Here is a 16,660-nt window from a genome sequence, read left to right as displayed (position 1 = left end):
GAACGGCTTAATTACTTCTGCCTGCTAGTTCATCCTTTCGCTTTTGGCCACAGCTGTGTTACAGAAGCCCTGCTAGATGCTCTTGGTGGTATGAATTTTTTAACTGGGTACTAAAATACTTGTATTGGACAAGCCAATTCACAAAGAAGGAAGAATAATTGGGGGCGACTGTAGCAAATACTGTTTGCCTAGATGGGAGACAGCAGACTTTGTTAATAAGCTGCTGTGCTGATTTTTACCATCCACGTTGAAGCTTCTGGTCATTTTCACAGGTGAGAGGAGGGGGGAAAAAGTTAGATACCTGTAGAAAAGGTGTTTCATCAATGATATTTAAATGCTAATAAAATTGCCATGTTAAAACAATTTCTCCTCATGTCTTTCCTTTGCTGCCCTCTGGTCTGGTTTTATCTGAAGTATTTGTGATCCCTGATGTACTCATGTGCTCTTGCCTTTATTGTGCCTCATGTCTGGCTCCTCTCGTCTCTTGTCTGTTGCACATCCTCCTGCTCTGGATGCATCAGTTGGGCCAGAATCAGATTCAGACCCCTGGGACCCTCAGCGCATCATGGGAGGGCTTGGGGTCATAGGTCTCCCTGCAGATCCTTGCTAGTGGGGCTGCTTCTCACTGCCACAGGAGCAGAGAGGATGCACCATGCACGGCCCTGCACCCCTGTGCCATATGGACATCGTCCTTGATAAAACCCCAGCCTTCTGTCTTTCAGCAAAAGAAAATGATTTTTTAAAAGCCAAATTTGGCTGGGTTTGACAAGGTGTCTTCTCAGCTTTGCTGACATAAAGGGTGCTTGGTGTATATGGAAACGTACCCTCCTCTGGAACCAGCCGTGGAAATAGTGATCTCCAGTGAGCAACCTCATCTTTAGGCTTGAGCATGTTATCGATTACTAATTTTTTTGCAGTTAATACATTTAAATACTAAAAAGGAAAAAAAAAAAGTTCTGGCAACATGACTTAGTCCTGAAAAGTGCTTCCCTTGGGGAAAAAGAGCGGGACACTACAAAACAATTGCTTAAGTAAACATGAAATCAAGTACCCCATAATTCCTGTTACATGAGAAAATAAATCCACAAGAGTTGTTAGGAAGAAAATAGCTTCTTAAGACTCATAAACATTCTTTCCTCTGATGCTTCTGGGAGAGAAAGCTTTCACTCCTCCTGTGTAACAGAGGGTTTAATCTCAGCCTTCACAAAAGAGCCCTGTACAAATAGTTCCTGGGTTGCTATGCAAATCTGGTCTTTCCCAACAGCTGCTGGAAAGAGCTTGGTTTTGAATTCCTGGCGAAACAAATAGCTTTTTGGAAAGCCTGTAACTTGCTGTTTTGTGTACAGTGAGGTGTCATGAGGCAACTGAGCTCATTTAACAACTTGCTTCTGCCAAAAGAGATGATCCCAGCTGCATGCTGCCATAGATTGTCTCATGCTAGCTCTTGTGCTCATTGGTTTTCTCAGCAAACTCAAGCCAGCAAAAACCAAGTAACAAAACCCCTCAAAACAATGCCAAAAAAAAAAAAATCTTTAAAAAAGAAGGTTTACTTTCTCCAGGCAGTGTGTGCTGAATTACCTCTGCAAGGGGTCAAACAACACCAGAGCTGACACATGAAAGAAAACAAAATGCAAGCTTTAACTCGTGCAACATACCCGTTCCTGAACCTGCATCACGGAAATGATGGCTTTTGCTGTAGAATTTTTTAAACTTGTTTCAAGAGCAAAGGAAGCACACAGTTGCTGGGGGGGGGGGTTTGTACAAGCAGAGGCATTAAGAAAATTACCCCAGTTGCTTTCTGTAATATGAGTATCACTAACGTGGTTGTCCTTTGCTCTTATGCCTTGCTTGCTTTCTCTGTGCCACCTCAAGTCATGCGTGCCCACCTCTGCTGCATCCTCTGTGCATTGCGTGGATGTGGCACCTTCCTCATCCTCACTCTCAAAGCTGCCCTTAGGCTACAGTCACTTGCCTGTTTCATTGTTATCACACTAGCCCAGATAACCAACTACAGTCTTGCCCAGAGCTTCAGCCGCATCTCTTTCCATTCTGATGCACCACCCTTTGTCGTGTTTTCCTCTCTTGCGCTGTCCACCTCCAGGCAATCCTGAAAGTCTGGGCTTCCTGGTCAGGTATCTTCCTCTGCAGGTCTGCTTTACTGAAAAGGTGCTATAGTGCATTTTCTGAGGGCCGAAGGACTGCCTTGTTTTCACATTCGTGTTTCTTAATTACAGTGGACCTAGTCTGTGCGGATAGGTACATCAGATGTGCGTTTAAGAGTATGTCCTGTGGCGTTTACGAGGTACATATTCAAGGCTGGAATCTGAAAAGCTCAGAGCTGTGGTGTCCCCACAAAGTTAATTGAAATTCCATCATCCTGATATGCATACTTAACTTGATCAGCTTTTGTTTAGTTGTTTCTGACATGCTGAAGACCCACAGGAGTTTTTAGATAGTGGTGCGTACTCAATACACACCATAGATATCCCTGATGTTTGGTGTTGCTGGTTGGCAATGATGAAAAGAGAAGGTTAATTTTTTAAATTTAAGTCTCCAGAGGTACTGTACTAAAAGGTACTTTTCTGGTTGAGTTTCTGCACTCTTAAGAAAGTGATTATCTTCTCCGGCACCAGCACATTGACCAGCTGTGCTGAGTGCTCTTCTTTCACTCCAAGAGGGACTAAACCAAGTGATTTTGAACTACTGGTTGGATACTCTGAGTATCCAACTCTTACAGTGCTGTCAGAAGAGCACATCTGACTGTTTGTGTGGAAGAAATTAATGCTGGTGGAGGAGGAGAGGTTGCACTGCTCTGCATCTTGGCTGCATGAGGTGGAGCTGTCTTGTGGTCTCTCTTTTGAATTTCTGAGTCCTGCTTCTTGGGGCTTCCTCTGGAGCCATCAGGTGTGTTGTGATAGATGTCTGGGTTTCCAGTCCCAGGGAAAGAAAAACTAAAGAGACATGAAGCATTGCCGTTAAGTCCCTCACTCCACTGGAGGAAATTGGATGTCTTGTGACCTGCACTTGAAAGCTGGATAGTTCATGTTATCATAACCTACAGCTGCTGGGAGAAGATTACACATCCTTGACTTGGTAAAACAACGGAGTTGTTTGAAGGCCAAGGGTTTAGTACAAATGATTGTTAAAACATAGGCTATTTATTTATTGTTTTTTAAAGGTGCAGAATTAGAATTGGAAGTTAGGAAATGCCAGAGTTAAGGCAGTAATTACCTCCCTGTTTGCTGAAGCTAAGAGCTACACTGATGTGAGTGCACAGGTATTTGGAGACCTGATAATGCTGTCAGCCCATTGGTGGTGTCTGGCTGCTTGAGGTGCTGTGAGAACACGTGGTGCAGGCTGAGCTCAGAAACCCTTTCACAGAGGCAGTCAGGCTCTTCCCTTCTATGGGGGAGATGAAAAACAATGCATCCAGGTCAGTGGTCGTAACAGGGAGGCTCAGGGAGCTGACTTGACGTGCTGTGGACGGGTATGGTGGGTCAGAATCTGCCTTTGTTCTTGTCACCATGGGCTCTGCTCATCAGCTTCAGCTCCATCACCTGGTGAGTTAGGCAGCACACCAACACAAGCCCTCCATCGCACTGTAGCCTTGATTCATCTCTGAAGCTTTCTGAAGGAAAAGATGCGTGTCATCCTGCTGCTGGAGATGGCTTGATAATAAACATGGAGAAGATGTTTAATGAAAATTACATAGATGCAGTTCTGGTCTGGTATCACCCTGAAAAAGTGCAACACAGGGTACAGTAAGTATTTTTGCTGTTTACAGTTCACCGCTTTAACAAGTGCCTTCTGCTCTAGACCCCTGTGGTGTTCATTGAACTCTGTGCAGCTTCCTGAGGAACGGAATTTTGTTCGCTCCGCAGCCTTGCTGAAAAGTTACAGTGCAAAGTCCATCTATGCCTTTAGCAGCAAATACTTGCCCCTCTGTGCCCTATTCTTGTTTTAGATGAGTGCGTAACTTGATACCCAGCTCCTGGGATGCTTTGAGGACTGCTTAGGAAGCTTTCTCTTAGTTTGGCTGGTTGGTCTTGAACCCTGAAATACAGTGAAGAACATGGTTTTCGGCAGATGTGCCTAGTTTCTTCAGCAGCTGCTGCAAAGATCCAGAGTTTCTGAGATCTGTGAGTAGCAGCGTGGGGTTTTTTAAGCTGTTTTTGCTTGCTCAGAGTCTGGCGATACATTTTTTCTATAAAGAGATCTTTCTATTTGAAGGACTTTTTGAGGGTTTTAAAAAGATTCTTTAAAAATACAGTATTTTAAATATGTAACATTAAGTGCAAGTAGATTCAGAGAGGCTGTAAAGTCTTCGTAATGCTGCAAGTGTCAAAGGAGTTTGCTCTTTCAGCTGGAGACTCTTTGGAAGCTTTTAAAGTAATTCTTGCTATCACTGTGTGTATCTACACTTACAAAATCACCAGTTAGTCGCTTGCTTTCTAAATCACACCCATGGAAAACAGAAAATGTCATATTGTTTTCTGATCTGTCTTTTGAATTTGGGGTTTAAGACTTCCAAATATAAGTCTTAAACCAAAACTTGAGATTCTTGCAGCCACTCCAGGGGATGGAACTTTAAAGAAGAAAAGTATTTTAAATGTAGTAAGAATCGCCCACACTTTTACATCCGGATAAGGAGCCCAGATACTCTCTTTGTATCCCCTTTGAATCCTGCTCACACTAGCAGGTGTTTCACTCTACCCTTTTGCTTCCAGGGTACTGACTCTTGGGACGGAGCTGTCCCACTGACCATCTGTGGCCCATACAGCAATTTGTAGTGGCTAATCCCTCACACTAAACCCTCCCAGCATGTGCTGCTTGCTGAATTTGGACTTTGCTCTGTTCTGATCTCACTGTAGCCCTGCAAGTTGCTGTGGCAAGGTGCCATCCTTCCTACAGCTGGGGGAAAGGTGCGGGCCTCCCTGGCGGACACTTAGTTTAGTGTGGCTGGGGACATGCAAGGGATCCCAAAACAGTTTATCACTGGGAAATAGTTAAAAGCTGTGGGGAAAAAATTATGCAACCAAGCAATGCAACAGCATTGCTTACCTAAGGCTTTCTGTCAGGAACAGGATTAGAAGGTTTGCAATTGTAAAAAAACCACACACTCACTCAAACAGACACACAGTGACCTGGGAATTTTACGTGCTGTTTTGGACATTGCTTTTTTAATGGACAGGATTTACCTTCTTAACCTAGCGTCTTTTCTCACTCTGTTTGTCAAGCCATGACAACTCAGGCATCACATCACCATGCGACTCCAGGCACTGTGACCTGGCCAGCGGAGGGATTTGTGAATGAATTTACGTAATGTGGGCATGGCTGTCCTGTGGCAGTGTCATGGGTTAGGCCTGGGCCAGCCACTAGATGAATGACAAATGCTCTCAGTTAACCCTTCTCCCTTCCCAAAGGGGAAGAGAAAGGGAATAAGGGAGAGAGACTTACGGGTTGGAGAGGAAAACTGAAACTGCTTTAATGAAAATAATAACAGTAAAATGAAATATATGTGATTATATACAATACCAATACCAGACCCAACCTCCCCAATGGCAACCACATCACTGACCATCACCACTGATGCTGTGGGAGGCACTGGGGAAGTCCCTGTCTGGACTCAGCAGCAGACGGGAACAGGATTCAGGAGCTGGATTCTAGAACTGGATTCTAGAACTGGATTCAGGAATGAACAGATTGGGATCAAAGGCAGAATGGACAGAGCTCTCCTGAGGCACTGGCCATTGAAGAAGGGAACTTGACCCTCGTGATTCCTCAGCTTTATACCGAATATGATGTCTATGGGATGGAACACCTGGTTGGTCAGTGTAGGGTCCCCTGATCCGTCTGTTCCACAGCTGCAGCCTCTAACTGTCTGCACCCACAGCACAGAATTGAGCAGTGACCTTGGTCTGCTTGGAGCAAGTCTAAGCCAGATCCTTTCTGCACACCAGTCCCTGACAGTGACTGTGGACATCAGGCATTATCACTGCTGGAAGCAAACACTGTCTGCAACAACCTGCCGTTAACTTCAGACAGTGCAGCCACTGAGCAGAGACCGAGCTGAGAAGTGAAATCTCTGAACAGAACATTCTGCTCTAACTCAGACCAGGACAGGCAGACTGAAAGTTTACCTAACACAGCCTCTGGTTGTCCAAAACCCCCAGAATTTGGGGAACTATGCAAGAGCAGCGGTGAGCAGTAGTTCTCTGATACCCATTTCCAGTGTGCAGCTGAGTGACACACTCCTCCGTGGTGCTTGTGAGGGGATTGTTTTCTTCCCTGAACTGGTCAGTTTAATTTCTGGGTAACCCTGAGCTGCCGGCTGCCACACCACTGCCTGTGCAAGAACATTGTCTGTTCAAGGACGGTGAGTGCATGGCGCATACTGCCTGTGCACGCTACTGGGTCCGTGTCAAATCTCCCACTGACAGCAGCAGTGACCTGCTCCAGTTGTGTCTTTTTGGGGTAAGAGATCTCAGCCAAGACGGTCACTTTTTCTGTGTAGGCTCTGCCACACCTCTGGTCCCCTCCTCCTTCCCTGTGTGTCTGCTAAGGCAGCAGAGGCATTTTAATCAGGTCTTATTTTCTAGGCAACTCTCCCCTACGTCTTTCCTCTGCTCTTCTTTCTGCTTCACTCAACTTCCCCCTTGCCTTCACTCAGCTTCCCTGTTTCCACCAACTTCTCGTTTTCACATAATGCTGGTGTAACTTTGCAGGGATGAATGCCTGGCTCCGCTTCCCCAGGCAAGCAAACTGCCCAAAAGCCTGGTGTGGCTGCAGGCTGCGGAAAACCCTGCACCCCGTCCAGCGTGTATGTTTGCAGTCCAGTCAGAAAAGCACAGTGCTTGCATTATGCTAATCCCCTGGCTTTGGCTAACGAAGATCCTCCGCCAGCCAGGCAGGACCTATCGCAGCATGAAGAATGACATCATTTGGAAAAAGGGCTTCCGCGCAAGGGTGCCAGTGATTGTGCAGCATGTCTCCCCTCCATAGTGGTAGGCTGCTCTGTTTCGGTGGGTGCAGGCACTTCTTTATAAATTGGAATAGTTTTAGTTACCGCAGAAGTTGTAACTCGAGGGAGTGCAGGATGAGGAGACACGTGTGACCCCTCCCCCTTTCTGTCAGGCTGCAATAATGGTGTCATGCCATAAATCCTGCTATTTCTTTGTTAAACTCTGTCACCTAGAGATGAGTTTCCATTTAATGCACACATTGCTTTTACTTGCCCTAATTTGCCTTTTACAAACAGTGGCAAGAAATGCCGGTACCAAGAAAGTGTAACCGGTGTGATACTGCATGCAGGCTCCTCTGCATGATGCTTGTGATCAGCACAAGGAGCTGTAGAGAAATAAAATACAAGATGACTGGGCTGCTTTGTGATATCTTCCAGCTCAGTAATGCCGAAACACTGTCAGGCACCCCACGCTCTGAAACCAGCACACGACTCTCGGCATCGCCATTCTGCCCAATTCATACCTTATGGACACAGTTACAATAAACGGCAGCGAAGCACAGACTACTGGCATATTGTCAGGCAGCCTTGCTGGAGGAAATTTTTTTTCCCCCCTGCAAGCTGCCAGGGTGGACTCCTTAGTTCCTGCGATAGACTGAATGAGACTGCAGTTCCCCCATCAGTTTCATAATACTCAGAAAGCATCCATTTACATCATTGTGTGCAGTGCAGGGCAGCAGCTGCCAGGAAATTTGAAACTATTTTGATTCCAGTTGACTAGAACAGCAGCAATTGAATTAGCTGGTATCGCTATAGATAAACTGATGATCTGTGCATTTTATTTCTTTGACCAATGGGTAACTGCTGGAGCTACAGTAACCTCTGTGAGTAAGGAGACTGTTCAAGCAAATATATCTAATTTCTCGAGCTAGCTAATATATATATATATATACTGTAGAGAGAGAGAGACACTCACACAATTCTTTTGTGAAATGTACCTGTAAACAAAATGTCTGTCTATGCTTGTAACTTGTGTTTTGCTTCCTAGAATTTCCTTTTATTATGTTGTAGACAAGCTTGCTTGACATGGAATGGTTATTTACCTATGAAATATCATATCTATATCTGATTTAAGTTATGAATTCTTTCAATGTCTAGTCATCAGAAAGGCTGCCAACTGCTGTTAGATTTGCCCAATCTCATTTTTCTAGCCTCTCACCCCCTTTCTAATTTAGCTTTTTCTCTCTCCATTAATTCTTTTTTTTTCCTTTTTTGCTTTGTTGAAAGAAGCCACCTTCAATGCAAAGTAGAAATTGGTGTTACCTGAGAGTGTGTGTCCTTTGTTTGTTTGGTGATGAGTATTTTTTTTCCCTGCTCATCTTCAGTGTGGTCCTTAAATTTTGTTGTTGTCTTTCTAGCCTTGTTTGTAATGCAGTCATATTGGGGGATAGGGTTGGACAGGATACGCCAGTAGGTGCAGCAAGACATGATGCTGTGGTGGTGGATGGGAATAAGGGAGGAGTTTCCCTTAAAGAGCTCAAGCTCCTCTAAGCTCTGGTACACGAAATAGCTCTCTCAGCAAAGGGAAAAGCTTTGCACCTTTTAGGAGTGGGGTGCTCTTGGTAGTGGATTTCTGAAAGGTGTGGAGACCTCAGCAGTCATGTGCATGGTGGTACCTAACGATGGGCACAGACTGCTGCTTTGGTGCCATATGTGAATTTTTTAAAATCAGACAGTGAATTAGGCAATGTTCCTTCAGGATGAGGTGAAGGCAAGAATCCTGCTGACTTGTGCTTGCATACGGCAGCAGCACCACTTCCAGAGTGTTGCTGCTAGTGCTTTATGGTAGAAGAAGCCTTAAATTTCTACCGTGAAAGTGCTCCTCTCTTGCCCAGGTGAGACTCAGCTTCTGGGCATGGCAGAGAGGAGTACCTGTGTCCACACTCCCTCCTCCTGCACGTCTCTCTGTGTCCATGTATGTGTCTATGTGCTCTGTATGTATACCACTTCTGGAGTCTGCTGGGCATGCCAGAGGGTAAAGTTTGCTGGGGATAAAGTTCAGGAGGAGAAGTAAATCAGAATCTTGCTTACTGCTGTCAGCAGCAGTAGTCAGTGGCAGATGGAGACGTGTAGCAGTGTATTTAGCTTTCACTGCCAGAAATAAGGCCGCCTCTGTTTCCCTCATGTCAATTCAGAGGCTAAGATAGCAATTAGCAGAGAGGAGCCTGGCTCCTTGGCAGGGTCTGTGTGCAGTGCCTTGTCAGAGCTTGGCCGTCAGGGCATGTTGGCTGCATCCCAGCCCTGTGGGGGACCAGGAGGGGCGATACTCTGGGCTTCCTTTCAGTGAGGTGGGGTGGGTGGATTGGAGGGAGGTGCGGGGGGTCCTGGCTCATGGGGTGCTATACATTGCCTTCTTTCGGTGTGTGGCCAGAGCATGCAGCCCAGGCAGTGGCATGGCCAAGCGCTGCCCTTCACTGCTGGAGGCATGAGGCAGTCTCCACTGGAGCACCTCCTGCTTGCAGGTCTGCAGGCCGAGAGTTGATATAGTTGGAGCTCTGTCACTGATAAGGTTCTACATTTACCTTAGCACCTGTAGGGATGGGGGCCCTATTGGCAGTTTTTCTTTCTTAAAAAATCCCATCTCTAGCCACATGCTGAGAGAGCAGCAAGTACTAATGCTACTGCAGGGCTATGGGGTGGGGAGCTGAGGCCTTTTCCTGGCTTGGGTGTAGGGTGGTACACCTACTTTCCAGGTGTAGGGGTGTGGCAGCTTTACAGCCTTGTTCCATTCATGAATCTGTCCTGGTGGAAGTGTGTCCCAATAGCAACCTGTTGCCTGTGCTGTGAAGTGGGTGGGCTTGGCATGCACCCAAGCACTGCATGGCTCAATTGCGTGCAAAGGGGGCTGTTTGAATGGAGCTTTGAGCACTTAGAAAAAGCACCATGCCTGGAAATGCTCATGTGGGGAGGGAGACCTCGTTCTCTTCAGACTCTTCCAGTACACCTACACCTGTGTGTTGGAAACCCTGCCATGAAAGCAAGCTGGTGATGCAGAAGTGGACAGGACATCCGTGCTCCTCACAGCTCCCTGGGCCCTTGCAGCAGAGAAAAAGTCCCTGCTTTCAGCAGTTACTGTCCTCAACAGCAACCAAGTCACCTAGGTGAAACCTGAGCTACTGGTTTCATTATGGAGTAATGAAATCAACAGCATGGAGATATCTGGAGAACCTACTGGGGAAGAGACTGTGGTTTGGCTTGCTCCAAGCCTGTCACTTCGATGCTGCACCACGCACAATTTGCCCTGTAGCTAGATAAACTGTATAGTTAGCTGGCAGGTGTGAGTGGCCGCTTGTCTTTACAAACCACTGTCAGATAGATAACCACATCAGTGTGTTGCTATCTCTTGTTAAATGATCCTCCCTTTCACCTTAAACTTGGCCTATCAGTAAGCACAGCTACCTGGCTTCCTCCTTAAAAATGGCTTGTGGCCAGCCTGCTTGCATCGGAGATGGGGATCGGTTAGCAATGCCGCACCTAGAGGTGCACCTCGAGCCGTGCAGAGTCCAAATGCAAGTTGGTGTCCGGTTTCAGAGCTGTCACCCCTGGTATTTTTCAGACTAGGTGTTTGGATCTGTTTTGTGTACCCCTCCCCGTGCTCTCCCCATTGTTTCTTTTAAAGCACTTTGATACTCCAGGACAGTTTTTTCCAGAAGGGTACAGCTAATGCAGCTGTTGCTGTTGTTTGTTTGTTTGTTTTTTCCCCAAAAGCTCAGTTCCTCCTTGTGCTGTAATATAAGGTGTCCAAGTAACTGTCATTGTGTCATCTGTGAGGTCCCTTTGAGGACAGCTGGTTCTCTGTTACCCCACAACAATGGGAGCCACTGCGTGCTCGGCACTTGGAAAACGGGACCATCCGTTTTTGCTCCTGCTTTGTTTACATCATTTGAAAAAGCAGCATGAGGAGGGAGGGGTAGCACGAGTTTTGTGCAGTGCTGGATTTGCTGCAACAGAAAACAGGAACAACTTAGTATGCACAGATCACTGCAACATGACCTTCGGTTACCTGAGTTGTTAAAGGAAGACAGTGGTACTGGCAGAAAGTTGAATTGCTCATTAATTGCTTTGTAATTTAGCTAATTGATTTTGTCAAGGCTGTGGAATATACGGGGTGTGGCTGATTATCTTCCCAGTGTTTCATCTTTACAAGTGAAAATTACCTAAAACCGTTTTATTTAAATAAAACCAACACGTGTAGCACATGCTGTGGATGCACGTCAGAGCTCTGAATATCTGCTTTCTTCAGCTTTTGCATCTGACCTGTGGCCTCAGACTGTTCACGGGCCACTGGGACTCTTTCTGATGTGTAGCAGACATTGCTTCCTCCACAATGCACACTCCCAAAGCAGGGCTGCCCAAGAATTGCTGTGTGAAAGGACGAGCTCCAGAAAAGTGCAGTGCGAGAGCACGCAGAAATGAGTTAAACTGAACGGTATTTTCCCTGCAGGGAAGAGCATAGTTACTCTGTTAGGAGAGGGCTGGGAAGGGAGGTCAGGCTTTTTGCTTATGCATACATTAGATAAATCAACACTTTTTTCTTTGCAGGTAGCGGCCGTGGAAGCAGCACTTTGCTCCCTCATACCATCATCAATGAATTTCCAGAGTACGGCACCATAGAGACAAGCGGAGACGCATCGAGGACCTCATCACTGCGCCAGGCAGAGCCTGTGGCACGCAGTCCGGAACGACGGGACGGTCACCAAGGCGTATGTGGTGGGCCCCTTCCTCAGCCTGTGGCTCCTGCAGACAATTTGGGACTTGTTACTGGGGCAGCACAGCTGCATGCCCCAGAAGAAGATTTGCAACATGCGGGTAACCTGCCAGAGATTATGAAAATCTCTCGACAGCTGGAAGCAACAAAGGTGCAAGAGAGAGCAAATACTTCTTTTGATTTAGAGACGCAAATGGAAAAAAAGAGCGTTACTGGCAGCCAAAATGTGCAGGCAGCCAGAGAACCAGTTCCAGCAGGCCAGGAAAAACCCTCAGACATGCCTCTTCCATCTGAACCAACAGCTGAGGAAAAAATGCGTTTGATCGTCGAGAAAGATCTGGCTGCAATGTGGACTGGAGAAAAGCAGTCTGAGTCCTTGAAAGCTATCAGTAATAAAGCTGAGGAGGTCCACGCAGCACAGGAGACAAGCTGTCGTAGACCATCTGTGACGAACCTGGAAGCAGCCAGCAAAGTGGAGGGGTGGGTGCATTTTGAGCAGTTTTCAGCACACAGTCAAGGCAAAATGCAAATGGGTCCTGAGAGAAGGCTCAGTAAAGAGGCAGCTGTGAGCAAACATGTAGAATTTCAAGGGGTGGAGATTTTATGGCTGCAAAAAGCTGAGGAGCAGAAAAGAAAGAAGCACTCATTGCTGGAGACTGTGTCTGTGGAGAGGAAGGCGTTCCCCAAAACCTATAGCCACCCTGCACCACCAGTGGTCTCCCCATGCTTGGTTTCCTTGCCAGACAGTGGTTGGAGTGAGGTCTGTGAGGACCCAAGGCTGGGACCAGCTGCTTCAGGAGCCACTCCTCTGGCGCTGCTTGATCAAAGTGGAGAGGATGAAGTTTTTGTGAAGGACAAGAAAAACCGTGGCGTGGAGGAGACGGCTGTGCTAGCAAGAGGCCAGGGCAGGTGAGATGGTGCTTGAGGGGGTGCAGGGGGCAGGCAGGGTTTCTTTTGTCCCAAGCTCATGGCTTGTGCCCACCCCTTTAGGAGCTAATGGCAAACAACAGATGTTTGTCTGCTGCTTGCAGCATGGTGGCAATAGTAGCAATTCATGCCTGATGGTGACTAGGGCGTGAAGTTGGGACTGAACCTCATCCGTACCGCCTTGCTGAAGTTTGAAGCCCGTCTCAGGTTTGGAAATGTGAAGATGTCTCTTGCTGTTTGCACAGTAATGGCTGTGTGATGAAGCATCTGTAGCTGGTGCAGTTGGGATCTGGACATGGGGTATAATTAAATACAGGCAGCGTGCAGGCCTGGCCACATCCATCTGGCCGGATTTTCTGGTTTCGGGCAGAGCTCGTGCAATAACGGTGCAAGCACCTCTTGAGAGGTTGGCTAATAGAAACATTTTTATCCAGGGCCTTGTATGTTGTAAGAGGGTAAATGCTGTGATGTGCTTTCTATATATTATGTATCTATCTGTGTTTATATAACGTTACCTATGTATATGCAAAAACTGTGCACTGCTTTTTACAAGCACATCCCAGTTTGCTCACTCTTCTTTCCTCATATGTCTGTTTCAAAGTAAAGGGTCCCACTGGCGTGCTCTGAGCAAACCATGCCTGCTCTGACCTGGTGGGGTGTCTGCTGCTGAAACAGCAGGATCTCAGCAAGGGAGGTGCTCCTGCCCCTGCACCTCAGGATCTGTGGATTTTTGCTTTGGGTAGCACATGGGATTGCTTGGGTGGGCAGCCCTGATGCCTGGCATGTGCCATGAGAAGCTTCACGGTATTGGGTGCAGGAGAGAAAACTCTGCAGGGGGATGCTACTCCTTCCCCTGTCCATCCACAAGCAGGCCCAGTCTTCCCCCTTCAACTCTGCTTCTCCTGTCTACAAGTTTTTAATTGCATTTGCTTCCCTTTTCATTTTGGAGGGATGTCCTCCAGCCTTTCACTGAAGACCCCAGCCCTAGGACCACAGAGCCAGCAAACTGTTTTCTGGGGGCAGAGGCCCCATCTGGATGCGTGTCTCTGACCTGTGTAGCCTGTGGCATGACAGCGGTGCTAGTAGAGACTTCACGCATTTGTGAGTGCTCTTCTTTGCATGTAAGCTGCTGATCTCATCCGTTAGGCAATGTTAGGCATTCCCCCCACTTCCTTCTTTTACCCAGAAGATTGTTTCTTTTTATGCCCGTAGAGAGGGAGATGGCGCCAGTCATGAACAGAGGTGTTGCAAGGCTAAACTAGCATTTTATCGGCAGTGCCCTCCCCGGCACAAAGCTGCTCTGATCTTTCTGTTCACAAAGAGGAGGTTCACCTAGAGGTCTGATTCTTGCACCTGAGCTGAAATGAGTTGTTTCTGATTAATTTCCAGGATAATGGAGGAAGGGGAAGAAGCCACAGGAGAATATGAAGATGTCCTTGGGCAGAGGCACTCTGACGTCTCCACTGATCTGTACAGCTCACAGTTCGAAAACATCCTAGACAATGCATCTTTATACTACAGCGCAGAGTCACTGGAGACATTGTACTCGGAGCCTGATAGCTTCTTCAGCTTTGAGACGCCACTCACTCCCATGATCCAGCAGCGCATGAAGGAGGGTGGCCAGTTTTTAGATCGGACATCAGCCTCTGTGCATCCAGATGTTCTACAGCTTCCCCCTCATGGAGAGGTGAAGGGCTGTGGTGAAGGAATCACCAACGGCTTAAGGAACGTAAGCGAAACGCTCTTCAGAGGAGATGTCACGGAAGTCCCTTGTTTGGAAAGGTAAAAGCAGTGGATGAGCTCTCTGCGTGCCTGCTGATTTTCCCCCAATGTGTGTTCGCTTCAGTGGACTGTTGCAGAGTGTAGTTTTGCATTTTTCAACACCGCGCATTTTCTATGCAGAATAATTTCCAGGGTTACAAGAGTGAGCTGCAGGGAAGAGGAGAGCTGTCCAAACCTGCTGTTCATTAGAAAAATGCAAATTTGCTTTACAAAGGTTTTGTGGGTAGAAGGCTGGCCAGTATTGTTGCATCTCTGGGACCTGTCCACTGAGGAGTTAGTTACTGGTTACAGATGAACCTTGTTCAGCTCCAGTTATACCTGAATTTGTTAGCAGCAATTTTAGGAACAGTAACACCCTGTGCATATGGACGAGCTGTCCATATGCAGTTTGCGATTTGGATGTTAGAAGTGTTTCTCTGGGCATAGCTTTTCCTCTCTCGAGGTCAGCAGGGGTTTTGGTGATTACTTCACTTGGGACGAGGTTTTGCTCCCATGACATTCATGGGGTTAGAGACTGTTAGCTGCTTCTTTCATTTGTGCACTATTTACTGATTGAGAGAGGAGGGAGTGTTGCAAAACTGTTAATAATTTCTATTTGGGTAAAAGGAGAGATGAGAAAACCCAGTAAGAGAAGAGTCACAAGAGAAGCAAAAACTAGGCTAAGTGGTCAGAAAATATTGTGTAATTGTAGAAACTCACTCCATAAGCAAAATGTCCTCAACTGTCCTGTGTTGTTGAAGAGGGTGGGGAGAGTGAAAAGCAGTGACAGGGTAAGAGTGGGGGTCGAGCAAAAGCAGTAGTCTGCAAAGAGTTGAGGGATCTTGTAAGTGACAAAGATACCTCAGGTCTGCATCCTGCATGGACAGGATGTTATATGGGCTGTTCCTTTAGATGGGACTTGTCAGGTCTGCGCTTTCCTGGGAATCCGTGAAGGCAGGTCTTTCTTACGTTTTATTCCTTTTGAGCTAGTGTGAAAGAAGTCCTTTGAGCAGAAGTCATTTTGCTGACTTTATGGATTAAGGTAGAGTTTGCCCTTAAAAGAACATGCAGAAGAACTTAGCAGTTTAGAACATCTTCTCCATCCATCCTGTGAAAAAAGGATGTTTAAACCTTGTATGATCCTGGGCTGCTTGGTGCCCATAGGCAGTAAGTGACTGCTTAATCTGTCACAACCAGTAGAGAGCCAGAAACTGAGGTCAGTCCTGACTCTTGCAGCTCCTTACTTGTGCTGAAACCAGAGATTGCTGTGAGGTTGGGCAGTGGACAAGCAGCACACAGAGGGCCAGATTCTGTTACCCTGTAGTTGCAGCATCTAAAAGTACTGCCAAGTAAGACCCACATCAGCTCATCAAGACAGAAGTTATCACAAAGACAAGGTGTGCATAGATAATGCTTAGAGACACATTAAGTGCCTGCTTCATATAGATTTCATTAAGAATTAAGTTAATTTTAGTTTAAGTTTTCAGCCGTAGTGATAAACTACAGAAGATTTTTAATTTCTTCTTTTTTCTGCCTCAATAAAAAAGAAGTTAGGAAGCTCTGCTGTTGAGGTCTGCAGGGCTTGTTAGGGATAAGCCTGGAGGGCTCAGTCTGTTAAGGGAAGTGTCGATCAAGAGTGTAGCTGCAGCAGTACAGCAGGCCACGGGTGTGCCTAACAGGGTAAACCTCCTGACAATAACCTTATTAACCAGCTCGCCCACCCCGTGATATTCTAGTACCATGTTGTATTGCACAAGGGTATAGGTGACTGGTGGATTGTGTGTGCGATATAGTTGAAGCCAGTGATGAATCATGGTGTTACAGTACGTGGGTGAGGAGCACTGTGTGCATACTGGGGGCTACTGGGATTTAATCGCAGAGGGGTCACGATGGAGTGTCGCGGCGATGCTTGGGTGAACCAGAAATAGCTGCCTGAGCCATGGGTACTATTTCTGAGTTGACATGCATGGTTATGTTGTCTGAATCAATCCCAGATTTGTTTTTCCAACCAGAAGTCCATGTGCGATGTGGGTGTGAAACGCCACTGCAGCACCTTTGTGCCTTCTGCTTCAGGTCCTTGTTTCTTACAGTGCCACAAACCTGCGGTAGCATCAGGGCTGTAGTTTCCTTCAAGTAGCGCCTGCCTGGCGCTGCGGAATGTCAGGGAGCACATGCTGAAGTGGTCCAGCTCTCCCGGAGAACCAGGTGGGGAAGGCAAGCCCACCGCCCTGCCAGATCCGGGC

General features: G+C 46.9%; 1 protein-coding gene across 1 annotated transcript; it reads left to right on the top strand.

The window, feature by feature from the left end:
* Positions 1-12,075: 12,075 nt before the first annotated feature.
* On the top strand, positions 12,076-14,438 carry LOC104495452 (PH and SEC7 domain-containing protein 3-like; the record flags this gene model as incomplete). Its single annotated transcript, XM_010138420.1, has 3 exons — positions 12,076-12,209; positions 12,558-12,638; positions 14,046-14,438. Coding segments are annotated over exons 1-3 (608 nt in total), but the record flags the coding sequence as incomplete, so codon positions are not given.
* Between the last annotated feature and the right edge of the window lie 2,222 nt (positions 14,439-16,660).

Source organism: Buceros rhinoceros, unplaced genomic scaffold (genome assembly GCF_000710305.1).
Source record: "Buceros rhinoceros silvestris isolate BGI_N320 unplaced genomic scaffold, ASM71030v1 scaffold12846, whole genome shotgun sequence".
Classification (NCBI taxonomy): Eukaryota; Metazoa; Chordata; class Aves; order Bucerotiformes; family Bucerotidae; genus Buceros; species Buceros rhinoceros.
The sequence above is the reverse complement of the archived record's forward strand: the minus strand, read 5'-3'. Positions and strand labels throughout refer to the sequence as shown.